We start from the raw sequence: 24,985 nt of genomic DNA on the forward strand, positions 1-24,985 counted from the left end.
CTTCCTTTTCCCCCATAAAATGTAGTGTTCTGGAGCGATATTCTCAAACACAGAAAATAAATCTGTATTCGCTACACAGGTTGGGAGAGAGAGATAAACGGAAATAATTACACTCTGGTAATAGAGCTGTCAGAATAAAGCTCTCTCACAATTTCCATTATCAACCGCCTTTGCCTTCGTATTATTACATTTTTAAAATTATATGTCAAAATTAGCATTCGCTTTACAGAGTATAACACATGCCCTGCTCCAAGGAGAATACAGTTTTACAAAGATAGGACAAAATATGGGAGAAAAGTTGAAGAGAGTGAGGACAGATTATGAAGAAGGAAGGAAGGAAATACGGTGTTCCTGGAAGAAATGGAACGTGAAGAGGAAAGAAGAGGTGGGAGCAGGAGCCTTGGTAGACAGGAAGTGAGATATTGTTCTTCATAGAGGGGGAAGTGCAAAAGAAGGCACAAGCCTGGGCATCATAGAAGGGACTAAGGGAGCTGTAAGACAAGAGGGATGGGGAGAACATAGGGAGTGGATTGGCAATGTATCCCCTTCAAAATGAAATGTAGTGCGCAAGGCAGTCTGTGTCCAAGGATGTTTTCATGTCTATACATGTGTATATTTGAATATAGCCACCAAACCCAGAACCATTATTTGTTTTAGGTTGTTTTCAGACATGCCTGTTCCTAAGATGAAAAGTTATGCGTCATTAGCCTATAATGTGAACTCGAACACTTTTAGGTTAAAAATAATATATTCTTCATTAAAGAACTCCATTACGTGCTAGTCTTGCAGTGTGTGTGTGCCACCTACAGTACATGAATCATGATTTACTGATATCAGGCCCAGGACAATACTTAGATTCAATTGGGTAAGAAAAGAACCGAGTGGAAGTCTACATCTCATTGATTTTGTTAGAGACTCAATATAATAGGCTAGATATCTTTCCTCCCACAGCGTAATCTCTCACTCCAGGGGCAGTCACAGTGATTTCAATGAGACTACTCACAGACTTATATACTATTCCATGGGAGTAAAGGTATCCAATCTGAACCTATTTGAATGAAGGATGAATGAACCAGGGAGAATGAAAGAACCAACCCAAACTATTGCCACAGTGTAAACCAAACCTTGATCTTCTTCAAGCAGAAATAGGCCAGAGTTGCACATTTCATATCAGGACTCTATTAGGGTTTCCAACTGTCTAACTGCACAAACCAAAACATCCTTGCCCGGCCCCCGAGGCCCCGTCCCTGCCCTGTCTCCTTCTCTGAGGCCCTGCCCCCTGCTCACTCCATTCCGCCTCCCTGTGTCGCTCACTCTCCCCCACCCTCGCTCACTTTCACCAGGCTGGGCCAGGGGGGTTGGGCTAGGGAGGGGGTGTAAGCTCTGGGCTGGGTGTGGGTTGAGGAGTTTGGAGTGTGAGAGGAGGTCCAGGCTGAGTCTGGGACAGGGGGCTGGGAAACAGGAGGGGGTGCGGGATGCAGGCTCTGGGAGCGAGTTGAAGGAGGGGGCTCACGGCTGGGGCAGGGGGTTGTGGTGTGGGAGGTGTTCAGGGTGTGGGCTCTGGGAGGGAGTTTGGGTGCAGGAGGAGGCTCAGGGATGGGGGAGGGGTTTGGGGTGTGGGCTCCAGTTGGAGGTGTGGGTTTTGGGGTGGGGCTGGGAATGAGGGGTTTGGGGTAAAGGAGGGGGGTCTGGGCTGGGGCCCAGGGTTCGAAGTACAGGACTCAGGACTGGGGCAGGGGCATGAATGGGAGTGTGGGCTGCAGGAGGGAGTTTGGGTGCAGGAGGGGGCTCAGGGCTGGAGCCGGGGCTTAGGGTGCCGTCTCTGGCTGGGCAGCACTTACCTCAGGCAGCTCCTAGAAGCAATCGGCATGTTCAGCTCCTATGCTCAGGGGTGGCCAGGTGGCTCTGCGTGCTGCCCCATCAGCAGGCATCGCCCCCACAGCTCTCATTGGCCGCAGCTCCCGGCCAATGGGAGCTGTGGAGTCAGTTCTCAAGGCACTGGTCACCCCTGGGCCCAGGAGCCGGACATGCCGGTCAATTCTGGGAGCCACGGCAGATAGGGAGTCTGCCTTAGCCCTGCTGAGCCGCTGACCACAGTTTCAGTGGACTATTAAAATCTCCCGAATTGGTTTCAGTAGCCACTGGGAGATCAATTCCAATTGTGGGAGACTCCTGGCCAATCCGGGAAGGTTGGCAACCCTACTCTCTACCCTAAAGCTTGGAAACATTTTTTTCCCCAGGGTTTTGGGTTGTCCTATTAATAATCTAGGGCAGCAAAGCTCACATCTGAATCCACATGTGAATTTCCTCAAAGCTTCGGGCTTCTATATCTGTGATTGAGCCAATTTCTAGGTTTGAAAAAATACACATTTCTCTTTCTCCCTCTTTTTTAAATGTATCTGCACTGAGTGGACAAGTCGTCAGGTGGTGAAGTTGGCATAGCTCTACTAAGCCAAAATATGGGCCAGATTCTCAGCTGGTTCAAACCAACACCAAGAGCAAAACAAACAACTATACTCATAGTATCTCAGAGGTGGACAAAACCAGGAAGTACTGGATGTCACAAGATTTCCAGCTAGAATTCCAGATCAGAGAGATTCAGATAATATTTTAATATATCACCAGACCTGTCAAATGTTCACCCATGGCTCTGAATATAGTTATTTTTATATTCAGAATGATGTGGTGAATTCTAACATATAAAGCCCTAAATTCCGAGCTAGCTAAGGAATCACCCCCTCTTCATGTCATACTGCCACAAGAAGGGCTCATCAGGGAAGCTCAAGATGGAACTCCCTCAATATGAAAGAGAGAAGTACATGCAAGGCATTCATTTTGACTTCTCTTGCCTTGACTTTAGGGGGCTTCTGTGTGGGAACAGTTATCTGACTACATGAAGCTCATTGCAGGATCAGGGACTAAGGTTTTTTCCTTTCACAGAGAACCAATTGAGGCATGAGTATCCGTCCAGTTACTACTTGTTTTCTTTTTAAAAAGGTCTAAAATCTGATAGGCTCTATTTTCCTGAGGTAGAAAATGGGCACAAAGTAATTTAATATATGATTGCAGAAGCGGCCATCTGCAGGGTTTTTATATTTCTCCAGATTTTTTCCTAACCCTATGGCATTTCACTTGCTATCTGTCAACACCAACCTCAGCTCAGAGATATTTCTTCTATTTTAGTAGCAATAAAGCCTCACTGATAGAGGTTTAAGTTCTTTTATGTCTGGTGCATTCACTCTTTCCAGGGAGGTAGGATGGTTCAGTGGTAAGGTGACCAAATAGCAAGTGTGAAAAATTGGGGAAGTGGGTTATGGGGCAATAGGTGCCTACATAAGATAAAGCCCCGAATATCAGGACTGTCCCTATAAAATTGGGACATCTGGTCACCCTATCCAGTGGTTAGCACTCGCCTGAGACTAATTATACCAGAGAGACCTGCTCTGCCACAGACTGTCTGTGTGACATTAGCCTTTCAATGCCACAGTTTGCCATGTATAAAATGGGGATACTTTCCTTCCTAATGGTGATGTTGTAGGGTAAATACACTAAGGGCACGTCTTCACTACCTGCTGGATCGGCGGGTAGCAATTGATCTATTGGGGATCGACTTATCGCGTCTAGTGAAGACGCGCTAAAATCGATCCCTGATCGCTCTGCTGTCAACTCTGGAAATCCACTGCGGCAAGAGGCAGAAGCGGAGTCGACGGCGGCGCAGCAGCAGTCAACTCGCCGCCATCCTCACAGCCAGGTAAGTCGACCTAAAATAGGCAACTTCAGCTATGCTATTCACGTAGTTGAAGTTGGGTATCTTAGGTCGACCCCCCCAACCCCTCCGGAGTGTAGACCTAGCCTAAGAATTATGAGGCACTACTATAGTGATGCGGGCAGTGAAAGAGTGCCTGGAAAAGAAGGGTATTATCCCTTTAATGGACAGGCTGGAGCCTGCAGCCAGGGGTTAATCAATAAGGCCCTAAGGCTGAGTGATATAAAAACAGGAACAGGAAGCAGAGTGAGGGGAGTGGAGTGCGGTGGAGAAGCTGGGGCAGTTGCTCCCTGTGGCATCTGGGGAAAGCCTAACTTAAGACTTGGGTTTAGACTGTAAATTTGGTATCCCTGAGCCTGGGGCCTGATGAAATTATTACTGTAGTGATTCCTAGAATGAAGAACTGTTCACTGCAATGATTCAAGGGCTGAAGCCATATTAAAAGGGACATGGCCACTACTTAATGTGTGCTGGCTTCTCCTTGCACTACGTTCCCAAATTGAAAGCTATTGCTGCTCCACTTAGGGAAATGAAGCCGTGGCACACGTATAGTGCCACACCAGACTGAAAGGAGGCACTCAGTTATCATAGATTGCATCAATCATGATGAAAAATGTATGATTCTATGTATATCTACGTACCAGAGCTATGCTCAAAACCACAGTTTCACGGTCCTGAGGACTTCAGCTTCCAGCTCGAGTTTATTTTTGTGACCTGCACACAACTGAATGTTGGCTCAAGTTGGCATAGGTAAAAGGGGACTTTTCTTTTGTCTTTCAAGTCTAGCTGTTTCACCAGGTGGATCAGTGGGGCACATTAGAGTAATGCACAGAGATGTGAACGCTATCTCATTTCATTAAGGAGGAATGATGACACAAAGCTGTACACTGTATAACATCAGCACTGAGGTAACACTATAACTTCAACGCAAAGTTCTCCTGACATCAAACCACAAGAGCAAACCCTGAATTATTTGTGTACCCTCCAGACCCTGGACACAGACAAATTCTAGAATAAGCACCCTGTGCACAGACCTCCTAATGACTCTTGATTCCTAAGCAGGCTTCATTCCCAAATGTCCTGAAATTCACAGTTATTGCCCCTTTCCAGGTTCCCTCCTAATGTTTCATTTCCCCTTCTCCCCATCCCTCTGCCAATTCCCCCCCATGCCTACAACAAGTCATGTTTATTATTATTATGTGTTGAGCACTGACCGGATGCTGTTCAGGACACACAGAGATGGTCCCTGCCTTAAGGAATTTACAACGCAAGTAATTCAACATGAGCCTGGTTGCAAAGACGGTCCCAGATTCCATTACAGTGCATCATCCAGTTCTGAGCACAGACAGGCAACGTTTTGTTGTAAAACAGTTTTCTGTCAGAAAATGCCATTTTGAAACTGAAGTTTTTACCAAAATTATATTGATTTAGACACACATTCATTTTGAAAAAAAAAAAAATGGAAAACAACAGGTCAAAAATGCCTCACTGTTCCTTTTTGACATTTTCAGAACCAAAGGTATCAAATTTTTATTTCAAAAATAAATTTATTTCAAACAAATTCTTTGTTTAGAAATTTGTTACATTAAAAAATTTAAAAGACTTGAAATCTATACCAAAAAAAATAATCATTTGGGGCTTTTGTTCTGATTCGAGATTATTTTTATTTTGAAATCTTAAAATTTTCCATAGGCCAGAAAATCCGTTTTCCAACCAGCTCTTGTTAGGAGCTAATAATTTGTTGCTGGATGGTAGGCTATAATTGGCCACTGTATATTTAAATTTAAATAAATTTAAATAAATAAATAAATTTAAAAATATTATTTGAGTCTCTCTCTCTTTAACTATCCTGCAGCATTGACAATTGGTAAATAAAAGCAAAAACTATGAGGATTTTAGACCAAATGATCCAATACAGGCAGAGGTACAGTCTCTGGTAAGAAGAAGGTCATAGGATGCAGAAAGAAAACCAGGACCACAGTGAGAATTGCTGCATACTGAGAGCTAATTTCCACAAACAGGCTAGACAGAAACAGATGGGAAGAGAGAGAGTGTTGACTAATGACACCTGACTGCCAGATGACCCGGTAGGTATGAGCACTGTTATGACACCTGAAATGGTGCCAGCAGCCAGTTAGAACAGCCCTGTTCCCCCTCACATTTCATTAAACAGGCTAACCTTGGTCTTCTGTAGTACACAGGGACACGCTTGCACACACAATGCAATGGAGATTATACAGCATCCCCAGAAACTATATTCTTCTAAATGGGCAGCACTTTTATGAACAGTTTACGCAGCAGCTATTTAACTGACTGTATGCTTTCAGCATTGTATTCAATTGTGCACACTGGGGGATCTGTTCCTTTAAAATGCATTGAGTGCGACACATCGCATTCTCACGGCAGCTGTATTGCTACGTTCTGTGGACAGAAGAGGAATATTAGCATAGGGCTAGACTATGAGGTCTTTACATAGGGCAGAATCACGCCTTTTGATATGGCAGGCACAGGGGAGTCCAGGGGTATAAAATGACTCCTATTCCCCCCCACAGGTTACTATTATTACAGGTCACAATAAGGAGGGACAGGGGAGGGAGAAAGCAGCCTTCACTTGGCCACTACTCCCCCTTCCATGCAGATAGCTCAAAGCTGTCTCCCATACACTGGCCAGTGCAGCTACCTTCTCTACAACCTGATCTAAGGAGTTAAGCTCTGTGGCTGGGGGGGGGGGGGGGGGGGGGGGGGGGGCTACACCAGCCTCACCTCACCTGTGGATTGGGCACAGAAGGGGACATGTAACACACCCTGGCCAGTGGGTTTTATTTGCCCCATAGCTGCCTTTCCACCACCCAACAGAACCACCATGGTTCTGCAGAGATTCGGTATGTCCACACAGCAAGGAAAAACTCACGGCTGGCCCGTGCCCGCCAATTCAGGCTGGGGGTATGTTTCATTGCTGTGTTGACTTCTGAAGAACCCTGCAGGGTGGGAGGGGTTGGGGTGAGTCAGCTGGCATGGGCCAGTCATGGGTTTTTCTTTGCTGTGTAGACATAACTTTAGAGGCCTTTTGGAACCCCTGTGTCCAGTGGTGAAGATATAAAGAATAGAACAAATTAGCATATTAATATGGATCCAAAATTTATAGTGAAGGATTGATACGGGCATTTATCTATTCAAATTTACAATATCCACTTTGCAAACTTTAGTGTCTTGGCCATTCATTGCAAATAGGATAAGCTGCATTATCAGTTTATGTCTTTCAACTTTTTATTATACAGGAGAAAAATCATTTTTAATTTATAGGGATACAAAAGGCATCCAGCTTTTACTTTTGCATTCCAGCAGCTTAGAAATAATTCAAAACATATATTTCTTGAATAACAACAAAAAATGCTTTGGGCTGAGACTTTTTATGCCAAGTCACAGCCCAGAGCGAATATTTATGGCTAAGTTATAAACCCCCAAAATATGGGTTTATAATGGAAATCCTGACAGACCCTAGCAGGTGCTGCTATAACATCTTGAATTTGATTTAGGAGTGGTTTTCAATAATGCTTTCCCAAGCCTGTCTGTTGGGGATTGCTAGGAATAGCATAATTCCCCCCCCCGTCGTTCAGTATACTTGATTCCAGTGTTGGTATTTTAGGGCGGAACAAGCCTTTGGGGCTTACTGAGCCAACAGCCTTCGGTCCCCCAATATTGGAACCCCTATAAAAATCAGTGCTAAGCTCAGCGTTCATTTAACAAAACAGTAAATTGTCTAGCTCCGTGCCATTGTGAAATTAGACTAGAAAACATGAAGAGCTGAAGAGCTGTCACTTTGATTTTTCCTAACAATGGCCGATTATTCATGCAGGACAAGCTGGCTTTTGGAGCCCATGAAACCACGGCAGAGGTTTACTTGATTTTTTGGAGGTGTAACAAACTGATTCTGAAACTGGGGCTCCTCCTGCCATGATAATGCCCTCCCTGCAGCTGAATTAGCTTCTTTGCTGACACCACCCCATAGCCGTGTGCAATAAAGGGACCCGCCTGTGACTTAGGTTAAGCCACTTCCCTTGTCCGTGCCTCTGTTTCCCCTCTCACTCTGTCTGTCTAGATTGTAAACAGGGTAGGGACTGTCTCTCACTGTGGATATGCACAGCACCTAGGGGTTCTGATCTCGGCTGGAGGCTGCTAGCTGCTATTGCAATACTACTACAACTACTACTAAGGACCCAGTCCCTTGGTTTATTTGGAGAAATGTTTCTTGAAAAAAAAAAAAGCCTTAGATGCCGGTAGCTCTTCCCTACCCCTAGCATAAGAAGCTGGGCTCTGCTTCTGCAACAGAAAAGGCTGGTGTTGGGTTGGGGTCCATCATTCTGAAAATTATAGAAGTACGGAGATTTTTCCATGTGGGGCGGTGTGATCCAAGCTGTGAATTTTGTTCACCCACTTTCAATATAAAGGTGCTTCAATTAAGTTTGGGGTCTTCCCAAAAAACCTCATTTCAATAGCCTCCCCAACCCCCTTCCCCCAAGGCCAATCCTGTGCATAGTGATGTAATCACAGAGGAAAGGAGTTTAAAATTCAGAGTGGCATAAATTTTAGGGTAGGGTGGGGGTTGGCTGCAGAACTCTTTTCCCAGGTTCGCCCTAGATTGACCTGTTTTTGGCTAGTGTTTCTCAAGGGTAAATCTCTCTTTGTATCTGGGTGTGTTTGCTACTAAACAAGGTGTCAGGGTGGGTGATCCTATCCCTGACCCAGTGGGAATATCCTCTTTCAGCACAGCTCCCCAGGGGCACCAGAAGCAGAACGGCTGCCCCTCTTTTCAATTTGCTCTCTGTCGACATCCCCAGCCTGCCAGCAGAAGATGGAAGGTGATGATTATGGGTACAGAAAATTGTGAATATACGTGTGAATTCAATGTCGTAAAAAAATATACCTTTCCCACCTATTTTGATTTTGCTGCTCCACACAATTAAGTCATTGGTTCAATCTGGCTTTAATTTCATAGTCCTTGGTTTAAACCAGACTCTTCTACATGCTGAACTTCCTAATACAGCAGCCCCATTAGTAAACTACATTTATGCTAATGTACTTGCTTGGAGTGATAATTATCACAGCCCTTAGCCCTGCTCCTTACCAGTGTGAGTGTGTCGAGTGGGACTGGTACAGCATTACAATTATACAATTAGCCTTGTCATGGCAAGGAGCTTTGGGAATAGAGACATCTTGACGCTTAAAATGTGGACAGCTGATAGATGACTGTCATTAAACTCATCCTTTGTTCGCTCCGTGATGGAGTAAGTCACTGAGCGGTAGGCTAGGGATCCTAAATGAAAAAGAAAGACCTTGAACCACAGCCACTCTTCTTCACCTCCTTGCAACCTTTCCATTCACCCATTTCCTCCCACTGCACACACATTCTGTCCAGCTCTCACCCCTGACTGCTGCAAAATAACAAAAGTGGTCTCCAGCAAGCCGTTGCTTATCAATCAAATCCTCACAAACAGAGTCAAACAGCTCCTCTCCTAACCGTGTAGCCAGATGTCCTTAATCTCCTGCCTTTTTTTTTCCAGCATCCCTCACTTTTCATGTAGTCTGCAGTGGAGACTGAAACTAACGCACACGAGAGATGCAAAATCAGTCGTACAACAGGCGCCGCTTCTGGACCAGCTTCTCAGCTGGTGTTAATCAATATAATTCTTCTGAAATCACTAGAGCCCTGGTGATTTATACCAGCAGACGATCCAGCTTCGAATCTTCACCCCAGGTGACTAAAAAATACTCAGCTAAAAAGTCTGGCACGGAGGGAAGTTACAGTGGCAGAAAGCAGCCATGAGAGCCCATTTGCCAATTGTAGGAGGTCAGTGGGACCCATAAAGTGAGCAGAGCTAGCTGAGAGAGCAGTTCGGCCGAGGTAACAGGAAGATGCACTGAATTCAGGCATTGCCTCAGCAACTTTTGGCTTGAGGGCTCCTATATAGCCCCTGCTGCAAACCACATCACCCATTCTCCTGGAGAAAATCATGGCCTGTGTGCCTTGGGAGGACTCCTACCTGGAGCCTGGATGTGGATTGTATCTCCCTTTAACACTTTAGCTTCAGTGAATTTGATCCCAGTGGCTTTTCTTTCCAATTCCATTTTCTCTGGTATTTTCAAACATTTTCTCTATATAGCTGGATAACTGAGGTTGTGCAGGCCTCAGGTTGATGTAATTTGAGACGCTTTTATATTCAAAAGATGTAAAAATAATCCCCCACAGGACTTGATTTTCCTTCCACGGCATGCCGCTATACCAAACTGCTTCTGCTTTGGCTTATTATTATTCTAAAGTAACACTTATGGAATTACTGTTCTCTAAAATGTGATAAGCTTGCTTGGCAGCCTCAGGAGGGACCCGAGATTGAATGAGGGAAGGTGTTGGACTGGACTCAGGACACTTGGGTGCTATTCTAGACTTGGTTAGTCACTTGCTGTGTGATTTAGGGCAGGTCACTTCCCCACTCTGTGCTTTTGTTTTCTCCTCCCACCCTTTGTCTGCCTTGTCCATTTAGGTTGTAAGCTCTTCAGGGCAGAAACTGTCTCTCACTGGTTTTGCACAGGGAGGCCCCGGTCTCAGCTGGGCCCTGTTGACCTAATGACAATATAAATACATAGTACTAACGAACGGAGCCCTATCTCTAAAGGTGGTCATTTCAGAACAGCTTTGAAGCACTTGGTAGGGCTTCACACATTAGCATTCACTGCCACTTCCTCTCTGTACCTGCTCTGTGAATTAGGACTTCAGTATGCAAGGCTACAGATCCAGTTTTATTCATAAGCACTTATCTGAAACAAGATTTTTAGCGAAAATGAGGCGTTCGTCAGGTTGCAGTGTGCTGTACCGAGCGAAGAAAACCCAACCAATGGCATTCAACAGGATGGGAAACAGGCGTCGCATTGCATCAATGTGAAGGGAACACTTTGGAAAGTAACAGCCTATTTACCAGGACAGCCACATGTCGGTTCACTGGAACAACTGTGTGGTACGGGTACTGCTGTTCAATGAGAGCAAGTGTGACAGAATCAATGGTTACCACATGTTAGCTATCCAATTTTTTACAAATATCCTTATTCCTATCACACGCAAGCCCTATATTAATATTCTCCAATCATGCTAATAATTTTCAGGGTATGTCACGACATGGACGTGGGCAATCTGACCTAGTGGTCAGAGCGGGAGTCATACCAAGTCAGATACCAAGAGGCTAAAGTCCAAGACAGGCCAGCGGGCGAACCAAGAGTCGAGTGTCAGGAGGCAGGCAGGGTCAGGTTACCGGGAAGTCAGGCTAGTGGAGAGGGAGCAGGAAGCACAAGGCACACAGTCCAGAGCATGGATAACTTTCTGTTCTTGTGCTGGGTTTAAATAGGGGCTGTGGACCAATCAGAATCCCCAGCATTCTGCCAATCAGCTCCCAGACTAGAGTCTTCTATCTGAGTTCAGCTCCTATTCTGACACCACTTAGCAGATCCCTGAGGGGCAGGTTGAATCCTTTTAGCTCCACAGAGCCCTGTGGACCAGGGCTCAAGACCCCCAATCCTTGACAGGACATTAATGTTTTTCACTGCCCCTCAGTAGGGCCATAAAATAAATGTAATTATAATGGACCAGATTTCACCTCCATAAAATAACAGGGTTGGAAGGGACCTCAGGAGGTCAACTAGTCCAACCCCCTGCTCAAAGCAGGACTAATCCCCAGACAGATTTTTGCCCCCGATCCCTAAATGGCCCCCTCAAGGATTGAACTGACAACCCTCGGTTTAGCAGGCTAATGCTCAAACCACTGAGCTATCCCTCCCCGAAAATAAAATTCCTAAATGGCCCCCCTCAAGGATTGAACTCACAACCTGGGGTTTCACAGGCCAATGCACAAACCACTGAGCTATCCCTCCCCCAACTTATACGCTGCTTACACTCAGCAGCACCTCAAACCACAAGATATCACATTCACTTCAACAGAACCACTGAGGGAGTAAGGTACTAGTCACTTTGAGTAACAATATCAGAATCTGGCCCAAAATAATGACACTCTATTTTGTGGCCTTACCTAATGGCTGCAGACCCTGTATGAGTAAAAGCCTTTAGATCGTATTTTGCGCTACTTGCATGTGTTACACACACAAAAAAAAGGTATGACTTCTACTCAAGCCTTAATAGGGTCAAGTAACAGCAAGCAAAGAGCTTCCACCAACTTGCTAGGAAGGATATTTGGCCTCTTGGTCAACTGCTAGTCACTGTCCAAGGTTTCAAGTTCTGATGCAACATGGCACCTGTTTTTCATCTTGCTGGATTTGAATAATTTATTTGTCATTGTTAGGTACAACATGCTGTAACCTTAAGACTTACGCTAGATTTTAAAGGTATTTTGGTGCCTACACTTCCACTGAAATAAATAGGAGCAAAGCACTGAAACACATTTAAAAATTGCGGCCTCTGTAATTTTACTAAAAAGCTTGTATGAAATGAGCGCTTATAAAAAGACACTAAGTGCCTAAGAGCCAGATCTCTAAAGGTATTTAGGTGCTTAAAGATGCAGATATTTCACCTAGTGGGATTTTCAAAGTCAAGAGTTGAGAGTTAAGTGCCTAGCCACTTTTCAAAATCCCACTAAGGACCTATTTGCATTTTAAGTCCCTACAAACTTTTGAAAAATTGGGCCCTCAGTCCATTTCTGGAATGACCAGTCCTAACATTTCAAGCCCTGTGAACATTTACTCCATCATACTTCTCAGGCAGGCCAAAAAGGCATTTGAAGAGCAAATAGCCAAAGACTCAAAAAGTTTAACAGCAACAAAATGTTTAAGTACATCTGAAGTAGGAAGCCTGCCAAACAATCAGTGGGACTACTGGATGATCCAGGTGCTAAAGGAACACTCAAGGAAGATAAGGCCACTGCAGAGAAGCTATATGAATTATTTGCATCGGTCTTCACTGTAGAGGATATGCGGGAGATTCCCACACCTGAGCCATTCTTTTTAGGTGACCAATCTGAGGGACTGTCCCCGATTGAGGTGTCAACAGAGGATGTTTTAGAACAAATTCATAAACCAAAGAGTAATAAGTCACCAGGACCAGATGGTATTCACCCAAGAGTTCTGAAGGAACTCAAATATGAAATTGCAGAATTACTATCTGTGGTATGTAACCTATTATCTAAATCAACTTCTGTACCAGATGATTAGAGGATAGCTAATGTGACACCAATTTTTTAAAATTGCTCCAGAGGTGATCCTGGCAATTACAGGCCAGGAAGCCTAACTTCAGCACCAGGCAAATTGGTTGAAACTATATTAAAGAACAAAATGATCAGACTTAGATGAATATGATTGTTGGGGAAGAGTCAGCCTGGCTTTTGTAAATGGAAATCATGCCTCACCAATCTATTAGAATTCATTGAGGGGTTAAGCAAATGTGAACAAGGGTGACCCAGTGAACATAGCGTACTTGGACTTTCAGAAAGCCTTTGACAAGGTTCCACACCCAAGGCTCTTAAGCAAAGTAAACAATCGTGGGATAAGCGTGATCAGTAACTGGCTAAAAACAGAAAACAAAGGGTAGGAATAAATGGTCGGTTTTCAGAATGAAGTTGGCTAAATAGCAGTGTCTCCCAGGGATCTGCACTGGGACCAGTCTTTTCAACATATTCATAAATGATCTGGAGGATAGGTCCATCAATGGCTATTAGCCAAGATTGTCAGCATTTCAACCTGATGCTCGGAGTGTACCCAGCCTCTGTTTGCCAAAAGCTGGGAATGGGTGACTTGGGACAAATCACTTGATGATTACCCATTCTGTTCATTTGCTCCGAATCACCTGGCATTGGCCACTGTCGGAAGACTGGATACTGAGCTAGATGGACCTTTGTTCTGACCCAGCAATGGCCATTCTTAGGTTCTCAGAGACTACTAAACTGGCCACTCTGGTTCACCTTGGGTGGTTCTTACTGTGTGAGTAATGGTGGCAGACTTACTACTTTGTTGCACTTCAGTTTCTTCAGTAAAGTCAATGACAGCTGAACCCTCAAGCCAATAGAATGTTTAGCAATTGGAACGCTGGGCTAAAAGGCAAAGCTTCAGTTCCTAAGTGAGACACCTGAACATGATTAATCTACTGTGTATCCCACGAAGCACTGGAGGAACTTCATGTTTCTGTAGATTAGGAGGCTGGTATTCACATAGCTTTGGCTACCGCCTAATGGCCATATTTTATTTAGAATACATGAAGTTGCTGTGCTTCTGTCACTTTCATCTTTGGAATAAGAAGTTAAACTGCTGGAAAGAAAGTACCATTAGTCTACATTGATCTAATAATCAAAATAAATTATACACCGTCCATGCAAGCAAAGAAATTCAGCTAAGCTCTCATTCACCTGGAAGTGGAAAATACTTAATAAACACCCTATAGTCAACTGTCAAAGAAGATCACCGGAGACATATTGACCTTGGCAACCAGGCCTAGTTCCATTCTAGCTTTTGCATCTACTTATCAGAAAATACAGAGAGCTGGAAGTGAGCACCCAGGCAACATTAGTTAACTTTGAAGCAACACCTTCAGTACAAAACAGCCTGCATAATGCCAGACAGAGAAAGACAGTCAGAATAGTGCATATTGCAGTCACGGTAATTTGATTTTAAATCATTCCCAAAAACAACCCCACCCCCCAAAAATAAAGGCTCTCCCACCTCCTTCATCTCTGTTCTTGCTAGAGAAAACTGCCTTCAAAACCAGACAGGATGAAAAAGCGTACACGTCATGAAAGGCAGACCTTAGAAGCCACCTTAGGCATCTGAGCATGTATCTAGGACAGGGGTTCTCAAAGTTTGAGAACCACTGATCTAGGCGGTCACTGAACATTCTTTGGGTCTTGTTATACCCAACTGGATTTTTGGTAGCCTTCAGAAAGACACAATAAAACTTTTCAACATGCCTAAAAAGTGAGAGGTTGAGAGAAATTCCCATGCCCAGAAGGAGCATGTAAACTGAACTGTGAGTTCTCCGTGGATATAGATTCTCAGAAGGTAAAACATTTCACTCAGCTATCTAGTAGAAACTGTAGTTCGATGCAACAGCCTGTTTCAGCATTCACTTCACTGGCAACTTGGCTATTCGAAGGCAAACTGAATCTCTCTATTTTCAGAATGCCAACTGATTCCCGTGATCATTAAAGGTGACAGATGAGTGGCACAGTGACAGTGCTATTCTCCTGTGCTTGGGATCAATGCTGCTCATTTATTCCATTTTTTGGACTAAGGGTAGTCCCTCTGCTGTGCTCCAAAAGACTCTTTTCATCATTGTTACACCCAAACATTTGTCCATACTCTGCCTTTAAACGATGGACAGCCTTGTCTAAGGCCAGAAGGGACCATCTACCTCTGACCTCCTGCACGTCACAAGCCACTAACCTCCATCCAGTTATCACTGTATTTAACCCAATAACCTAGATTAGACTGAACTATTTTGTGCCACAGGCCAAGAATAGGAAGAATTGAGACGCACCAATGGCAGAGAATTGATTTGGTGAGACACACCCAGATCACGTGAGAGCTGCAAGGAAAGGTATCTGGGAATTTCCTTTGGGGAGTGCCATGTGATGCAGAGATAATGCTATGCAACATTAGCATGTGATAGGGGTCAGAACCATCCCACACACTATTTCTTCTCTTCTGTTGATTACACACTCAGGGCTTGCTTGCACTTGACCTTTGTGCACATGTGCTGATGGTGACCCTTTCCCCCCGTGAACCTTCTACTCAAAAGCCAGGCACAATCAGAATCTTTGAGCTCAAGAAAGCATTTAAACGCTCAGCGGTTTACCCATCACTTTTTTTTTTTTTTTTTTTTTTTTTTTTGCCACACCAGCATTGTGCAGTAGCATTCAACATTTGTGGAAACCTACCCAACTAAATGAGTCATTTCATCACTACGTACCATAGAAATGCACTGGTAAGCTAGCACCAGCAGAATGGGGAACATCCCATGAAATAGGTATGAGTCTCCTGCTCTCAGTCCTCTTGCAAACCAATAGTGATCCCCGCATGGAAAGCAAGGCAGGCAAAATAAAGGGAGATGCACATTAAGCAACTAAGAGGAGGCAAATCCAATTAAGCTGTGACTACAAAGAACTAAAAGGGCAACTATGTCTAGCACGCAATATGCAGCTTCAAGAAAAACAGCTGCTCATAACAGTTTCCCTTGTGAGGAGCCAAGCAGATGACCCTGATGCTGTAACACAAGGCCAAATTAAAATTAACCATATGCCAGTGCGATATGGAGAAAGATGGATTAATTAAACTTTGCTTCTTCTCCTCATTAATAGGCCACCTTTCGTTCCGGGGAATTTCCCTCCCTCTTCCTCATGGTTCATCTGTTAATATTACGCATTTGGTCTACCATTCCTTGGAGTGCTGGAAAGCCTAATCGCTCGGTTTTAAGTACTTGTAATGCCTCACCTCCTTCTCTCACCATACACACACACCAAGAAAAGCTTAAGGCTACAATTTTCAAATGAAGTGCCTGAATCCACACAGAATCCCATCAATAAGGAGCCCCAATTTTGAATGAATTCCTTTCAGAAGTGCTGAGTGTCTGGCAGTACCCTCTGCCACTGGTCACTGCCGTTCTGCTTCAGCTCCAGCATGGAATCAGTCTATCCCTACATAGCTATTACAGAGTAATAGATTTGGTCTCAATAAGTCCATTAATGCCTATTAGCCAGGATGGGTAAGGAAGGGTATCCCTAGCCTCTGTTTGTCAGAGGGTGGAGATGGATGGCAGGAGAGAGATCACTTCATCATTACCTGTTAGGTTCACTCCCTCTGGGGCCCTGCATTGGCCACCGTCAGTAGACAGGATACTAGGCTGGATGGACCTTTGGTTATCTTTATGTGTATGGTACTAAGTAAGGGTTTTGTCATAAATAATAACCACCATCAACAATCAACAGAGTGGAGAGCAGATGAAAAAGAGGAAGAGCTGAGGAAGAGGATGACAAGAGAAAAACATATGCTCTCCCATCCTCATGCTGAAACCACTTCTGGATATGCCCCTTCAAATACCCAGAGATGGGCACCTACCCAGTTATCGGCCCCCTGCTGTACATCTTCTGCTGCATTTGCATCATGGATGCTGCCATATCTAAATATACCTCTACATATTTTTGCCTATTTGTCTTCCTCCCTGCCCCCATCTACAGCTTCGATGCAACATGAAAACATTTATTAAATATTAATTACATGGTATCTCTTTGGATTATCCTCCCACATCCAGCATTAAGGTAATTTCATACATTGTCAAGGTACCTGAAAATGTCAATGAAAAATTATGGAATCTCTAGTCCTGGAAAAATGAGCAATCCTTGAAGAGGGCAAGAGGACTGCCTTTGTGTTCTGCCCCTCATAGGGATACAGGCAGAAAGGCAAAGAAGGACCTGTTTGAACCCTCAGACATCTTTCCCTTCTGGCACACAAATGCAGGGCTGGATCTTGCATTGGACAACTTCATTGGTGCTTCACTTTCATAAGCATAATATTTACTTGTTAAAACCAAAAGCAAAAAAACTCCACAACAATATTTTTGTGATGACTTTCCCCCTGATGTGACACATTGGGGATTGAATGTAGGCCCCCCCAGTGCTAAAGCTGCTACAACTTGAGCTAAGAGCCAGGACTTGTTAACAGCTGCTATAGCAGATTCCTACCCTCGCAGATTGGGCACCAAGGATAATCTGTAACATGCACTCACGTGGGAGTTACTAACATTTTCTGTTCTGTTGTGAAAAAGTTACTTTTAAATAATTGTACAAGTAGTTAGCGCCTGATTCAGAGTCAATCACACACACACAGTAAAGTCCCTTCATACCCCTCTGGTTGCCATATGTGCAAGAGAGATACCACCCTGGTAGTGTACAATGGATGAAAATTGTAGTCCCTTAACACTTCCAAATCTTTTCATTCATCGTGACCTGATACCTAAAAAAGTGGTTCCTAAGCATGCCATTAAATACCAACATATTTGTTGCAACAAGTTCATGAACAACACACTACTGTGTAAGAAGTATATTAAGGCTGGATTTAAGGTCTACTGTTAGTACCTCTCAATTGACGCTCTTTGAGCAATCAAGTACACATCTGAACTCTGAAGGTGTCATTCTTACTTACTGAAGCAGCAGCAGTAGAGGTTGCATAATCATTCTGTGCCAGGACTCGGATCTAGGGAAGAGGAGGCCTTTCCTCTTCAAATCTTCCAGAACCCCACAGTAAAAAACGCTTTGTATATGGGGCTGAGTCAGATCGTTACTTCACCAGTATGTATTGTATTATTGCACAGAGGTAATTAAAAAGATCACCAAACTGTCTTAAAAGAATAGATTTTCCTCTCTTGTTTTCTGCATAGGAATGGGTACTGCTGACTTTCAGAAACGACTGTGTTCATTTGTTTAATCCTGGAAACATCCAAAAAACGGTAGGACCTTACCTTGGCTATCTGGACACACCAGTTCAGCAGGAGCTGCGAGCCAATGTTATCCTTGTGTTCGTGAACATAGTCCAACAAGCAGCCATGGGGCATCAGCTGAGTGACGAGCTGAATAGTAGGGCTCAAGCAGACGCCCAGTAATCGCACCAGGTGTGGATGATCCATGCTTGCCATGATAAGTGCTTCCTGTAACAACAAAAACAGCCCAAATCCATCATTGCATTCCAAGGTTCCATTCACTGCAGCTTTACGGCTCCCCACACACTATCAAAAGGGATTTGGTGTCCCCTAAAGTACAATAAAGTTTCACACTATCTTCCCGTTGTGATGAGATAGCACAAGCTACTCTTCAGCAAGGTCCAAATTGATGTAATTTATGTTACACAAGGCTAAACAATGGGCCTGGTCATCAGCTGCTGTAAAGCCGCATACAGTTTTCACTGACAGCTGTTAGGGAAAATCTGCCCTGCCCTACACCACGTCTTGCTGAGACAGCCCCCTGAGGAGGTAACAGTGGTGTAGCTGATCATATTCATAGCATGAAATCTCTTTCTCCTTAAGAGACGTAGCTATTAATACCTATTTCCTTGCATCTTTCCCAAAACGTGCTTGGCATTAAGCAACTGTTATAGCAATGGTCCCCAAACTTTTGAGGGTCACGCCCCCTTCCCCCTGTCTGCATCACCCACAGCCCCCGGAGCCAAAGCCTGGAGTGGGGCCATGGCTTGGGGTCAGGGAGAGAAGAGCACGGACAGGGGTAAGGGGTAAGAGGCTGGGGGTGGGGCTGAGAACAGAGCCACGGCCAGGGGCTGAGGCTGGAGCTGGGTCCACAGCTGGGCCAGAGTGGGGGCCAGCAGCTGGACCCCTGGCTGGGCGCAGAGCCATGCCGAGGCTGGGGACAGGGTCAGGCGCAGGGCCATGGCCAGGTTCGTGGCGGGGCTGGGTGGTGCTCCCTCCCTGCCCCCCATGTGGGCTAGCCAAGGCCCACTGTGCCCCCCAAACCTGCCTCCATACCCTCCTAGGGAGCACATCCCACAGTTTGATGACCTCTGCATTATAACAGGTTTCAGAATAGCAGCCGTGTTAGTCTGTATCCGCAAAAACAGGAGTACTTGTGGCACCTTAGAGACTAACAAATTTATTAGAGCATAAGCTTTCGTGGACTACAGCCCACTTCTTCAGATGCATATGCACGAAAGCTTATGCTCTAATAAATTTGTTTCTCTCTGCATTATAGTGTAAGAACCAGACTTGGCAGCTCTTAGTCCTAGCACTACACGAGTCCTGGGGCTCGATCCTACACGATGTTGACCGTTCCAGACCCAGCAAAGTGCTAAAAGCACACAGTGAAAGCTAAGCCTCTGGTGAAGGGCCTTGTAGGATGATGGCCAGACTGCTCAGCACACTGCAGGATCCAGCCTATTAGGTAGCTAACTGAGAGTAATGGGAATTTTCCCTAATTCAAAGTTCATTTTTTATTTCATGCCTTGGACTGGGACAGAGAAGATCTGGTACAGGATTTTTAAATGGGTCTAAGTGAATTAGGCTCACAAATCTCATCAAAATTCATTGGGACTTGTGTTCCTAAGGCACTTAGACTCTTGAAAAATCTTACTCCTGGGTTCAATTCCTAGCTCTTCCACAGCCTTCCTGTATGACCTTGGGGCCAATCGCTTAATTTCTCCATGCCTCAGCTCCCCAGTTATAAAATGGGGCTAATAACCCTTCCTTTCTCCCACCCTTTGTCTTCTCTAGACCCGTCTTTGGGACAGGACCGGTCCCTTGCTACCTGTCTGCATAGCACAACGGGGGCCCCAGCCTGAGCTGAGGCCTTTAAATGTTACTGTAATAATGCTGCTAGTAAGGGCTGCAAGACTTGGCTCTATACACTCAGTCCTTACTCCGGAATCTCCCAGCGACTGCAAGTCCTGCAGGATCAGACACCAAAGTCTTCAGCTATAATTCAACTGCAAATCTTCACTTACAGCAAAGCTGACACCACCAGGCAGGCAGCTTTCAGAAGAGGAAAGGGGAAAAGCCTCTCTGATTTACTGAGCTCTGCCTTTCCGTGGCAATCATTTCACTGAGGCAAAGGAACACTGAAAAGCGAGATGGAAATGGGGTTTTGTGAAGCTCTTTTGGTTTTCTCCCCACCAAAAGCTATCCAATGTATAACTGACCACTTAAAGAATAACGGCAATAATAATACCACACAAAGAGAGGATGACAAAACCTTAGCATCAGAAAAACACAACAATAAAGAGAAGTTTCATAAAAGTTCCCCCCCCCCCATATTAAAAAAAAAGTCCTGGCAAGGAGGTTGGGTTTGTATTAAAGAAAATTGTTCATCACAGTACAAAGAGTATTTGAAAACAAATTGTGGAGTATTTGCATAATAGTTCTGTTTTTTCAAAAAAGAAAAGATGAACAAGACACTAATTGTAGGTTTTATTTTTTCCCCATAAAGAAGATAGCAGATGGCCTCAGATTTTTCTCCTTTTTCTTTTGAAATGTATGTGAAGAAAAAAAAAACACCAACCCAACACCGAACTAGTCAGTGGGGCATTTTGGAGGAGGGGTGTGAGGGAGATCCTAATTCAACAAATGATATGGGGGGAGTTTGGCTTAAGCAATTTGCTCCATGTTAAAATTAATACAGAGCTCTGTTTCCCGACTCTATATGGGGTCTCCTAGATGCAATTTTAGCCTCTCTTCTGCTGTCACTAGAAAATGTCACTGAAGGCCGCCAGACTAAATACATGTTGACAGGTGCATTATCCATTTTCGAGAAACAAAATTACTTTGCCTTTCTTTTTCTTTATTACCCCGTATATTTTCTCCTGGAGTTGCACCAGGGGGAAATCTCCCCACACACTTCCCTGGCTTTGGGTAACGTAACAGGTGTTTCTCTAGCACCTTTGAAGTGGGAGCATTTTTCTTTATATTGAGAACAGATTAGAACATAGACATTTTTTTTCTTTTTTGGTCCACCATGGACAAGAAGGGCATGGACAAAAAAGCTTTGAAGCATCTCTCCTATTAGTCTCTAGCCACATACCATTTGTAACTCTATTTGAGTCTAAAGGGAAGATGTTTCTGTACAATAATAAAAGTAAGCACTGCCATTTGTCACATCCTGGTATTATTAGGAAGTTCATGTTTCCTCATGAGTTTTGGACAGAGGTCCTGGAAAAAAGTGGTATTTTTATAAACTCTTAAGGACTGCTCTGTATTAAATTAAGGCTTGTAATGTAGCAGAGAGCAGCAACACCTTCACTACAGCTCTAGACCATTCATCTACAAGGGATATTAATTTTGCATGAATCCTGACTTCACACAAATTTCTTCATTAGTAAAATTAGTGCTATTTGTATTACATTAGCATCTATAGGACCCAGCTGAGGTCAGGACCCCAATGTGTCAGGTACTGTACACACATATAGACTCTAACTGGAACGGTTTATAATCTAAATAGACAAGACAGACAAACAACAACAAGAAGGAGGTATTATGATTTTCAAAACCACCTTATTGCCTTGGGAGCCTGAGTCCCCTTTTCAAAAGCAATTTGGGCACATCAGGGCTGTAGTGATATTTGGGCTTACATACTTATCCTACCTGTAACCTCTGCTGTAAAAAGTGAGTGAAATTGTCACAATAACCTGTTATAGAATTAGGACAAGATGTCAGGAGACAGAAAAACTGAATTATTTTAAACAAAAAGGGTTTTATGGATACAGTTCAAGGACTGTCTGAGGATTATGCTTGGTAAACAAGACCAAAAGTCAATGAAACAAAATTGGTGTGTTGGGAATTAGGCTGCTTGGTGGTCAGCCCTCCCTTTTGGGGTTCTTAACAGGAAAAGACTTTGGGGAAAATTAGCTGGAAAAGGAACTGTCTGCCAGCAACGGTTGCTGCAAGTTTTATCATCATGGCTGCTACCCTCATAGAATCATAGAAGATTAGGGTTGGAAGAGACCTCAGGAGGTCATCTAGTCCAATCCCCTGCTCAAAGCAGGACCAACACCAACACCCTCAACATCTCCTGGGAGCCTGGATCTCCTACACACCTAATCCTGAGGGATGTCTTCACCAAATTGGGCCAGACAGATGAAACCACTCCCTCCACTAGTGTGGACTACATTCTTCAGCACCACTTGGAGTCCTGGTTGACCGCAGGATGACTATGAGTCGGCAATGTGACGTGGCCGTGAAAAAAGCTAATGCGGTCTTGGGATGCATTAGGCGAGGTATATCTAGTAGGGATAAAGAGGTGCTGCTTCCATTATACAAGGCACTGGTGAGACCTCATTTGGAGTACTGTGTGCAGTTCTGGTCTCCCATGTTTAAAAAGGATGAACTCAAACTGGAACAGGTACAGAGAAGGGTCACTAGGATGATGAGAGGAATGGAAAACCTGTCGTATGAAAGGAGACTCGAGGAGCTCGGTTTGTTTACCCTAACCAAAAGAAGGCTGAGGGGGGATATGATTGCTCTCTTTAAATATATCAGAGGGATAAATACCAGGGAGGGAGAGGAATTATTTCAGCTCAGTACTAATGTGGACACGAGAACGAATGGATATAAACTGGCCGTGGGGAAGTTTAGGCTTGAAATTAGACGAAGGTTTCTAACCATCAGAGGGGTGAAATTTTGGAACAGCCTTCTGAGGGAAACAGGGGGGGCGAAAGACCTCTCTGGCTTTAAGATTAAGCTAGATAAGTTTATGGAGGGAATGGTTTGATGGGATAATGTGATTTTAGTCAATTGGTCAACAACGTGCCATCGCTGGTAAATTGTATCAATGGTCAATGAGGGTCTGGCTGGAGAATCTTGCCTGCATGCTCGGGATTCTATTGATCGCCATATTTGGGGTCGGGAAGGAATTTTCCTCCAGGGTAGATTGGCAGAGGCCCTGGAGGTTTTTCGCCTTCCTCCGCAGCATGGGGCGGGGGTCGCTAGCTGGAGGATTCTCTGCAACTTGAAGTCTTTAAATCACAGGATTTGGGGACTTCAACAGCTGAGTCAAGGGAAAGGGGGTGGGTCAGCTTTTGTGGCCTGCATCATGCGGGAGGTTAGACTAGATGATCATAATGGTCCCTTCTGACCTTAAAGTCTATGAGTCTATGAGATAATGAGATTTTGGCTTCCCCCACCCCTCTGTGTCCTTCTCCTTCCTCACCTTACATATTTTCTTCCTTTTTTCTCTATCCTTTTGCCTTCTGTTTAATAAGAGTCTGGGTCAGCTGGCCAAGACTGCATATGCTGTTATACTGATGTCAGCCTATGACCAGAGAGGCAACTAAGAGCAATGCCCTAAACAACCTAATGCTGGTACAAGTTTGCAAGTTCTCGGAGTGGCTGGTAAGACCACGTGCTGGGCCTGTGTTTTCCAGCCATGAGATTGCAAGTGAAAGTCAACTTCAGAGGAAGGCGCTGCATTTCTATTTGCTTTGCTGTTCTTTTCTCTCCCTTCCTGTATATGTGTTTGTCTTGTTTTCTAGAAAATGGGATTGGGCTTTAACAACAGCAGCAATGACAGGTCCAGCCTACCTCAACTAACATCCTCTCTCTTTTCCCCAAAACGACAGTTATTACCATCTAAAAGACAGTCAAACAAGGGTTTTTTCCCTTCCAAAAATACTCTCTCCAGCAAAGGGAAAGGGAACAGGATGTTAAAATGACAGGCTTATTTAATACTTACAGTGTTGTAGCTGTGTTGGTCCCAGGATATTAGAGACACAAAGTGGGTGAGGTAATATCTTTCATTGGACCAACTTCTGCGGTGAGAAAGACAAGACTTTGAGATATACAGAGTTAGACCTGAAGAAGAGCTTTGTGTAGCTCAAAAGCTTGTCTCTCTCATCAACAGAAGCTGGCCTAATAAAAGATCTTACCTCACCCACCTTGTCTCTTTATTTCAGGGGTTCTCAACCATTTTCTTTCAGAGGCCCCTGACAACACGCTATATAAACTCCATGGCCCACCTGTGCCACAACAGCTGTTTTTCTATATATATAAAAGCCAGGGCTGTAAGGGGTAGGAAGCAGGGAAATTGCCCGGAGCTCCACGCCACCTCGGGCACCGTGAAGCTAAGTTGCTCAGGCTTTGGCTTCAGCCCTGGGTGTTGGGGCTTGGTGCCCTATGCTGCAGTCCTGCGCGGCTGGGCTTCAGCGTTCTGCTCCGGGCTCTAGCGAGTCTAACGCCAGCTATGTTTGGTGGACCCCTCTGAAACCTGCTTGTGGCCCACTAGGGGCTCTAGACCCCTGGTTGAGAACCACTGCTTTATTTAGTACTTTACATTTCAAACGCTTTAACTATTTTTCCCTTCTTTTTTGTATTGTTAATACAGGGTTAAAAGGATTTTCAATGGTGCATTTGCCATGACAATAAGCAGGCTGAGGTCTCTGTATACCAAACCCTGAACCTTACTTAAAACTGTTTGATGTTGGACAGTGACTGGGCTAAGTCAGCACCTTTAACTCTTTGGACCCATATATTTAATCTAAATTAACACAACAGGGCCAAGGGCCAGATTTTCAGTTTTCAAAGGTATTTAGGTACCTAAATGCACCTAAATGCAGATAGGGATTTTCAGAAGCACCTAACCATGTTAGACACCAAACTCCCACCAGAGGGATTTTCAAAATGCCTCTGGAAAACCCCAGTAGGTGTCTAAATAACTTTTGAAGATCTGGCCACTAGATCCCATTGACGGTCAG

At 44.4% G+C, this 24,985-nt stretch overlaps 1 protein-coding gene across 1 annotated transcript in view; it reads right to left on the minus strand.

Annotated features, from left to right (window-relative positions):
- ERBB4 (erb-b2 receptor tyrosine kinase 4) overlaps positions 1-24,985 on the minus strand; it is a 971,560-nt gene that overhangs the window by 118,483 nt on the left and 828,092 nt on the right. The window contains exon 21 of the mRNA XM_034786069.1: positions 18,264-18,449. Within this exon, the coding sequence (XP_034641960.1) occupies positions 18,264-18,449 (186 nt within the window). The remainder of the gene's footprint in view (positions 1-18,263; positions 18,450-24,985) is intronic.

This window comes from Trachemys scripta, chromosome 11 (genome assembly GCF_013100865.1).
Source record: "Trachemys scripta elegans isolate TJP31775 chromosome 11, CAS_Tse_1.0, whole genome shotgun sequence".
NCBI lineage: Eukaryota > Metazoa > Chordata > Testudines > Emydidae > Trachemys > Trachemys scripta.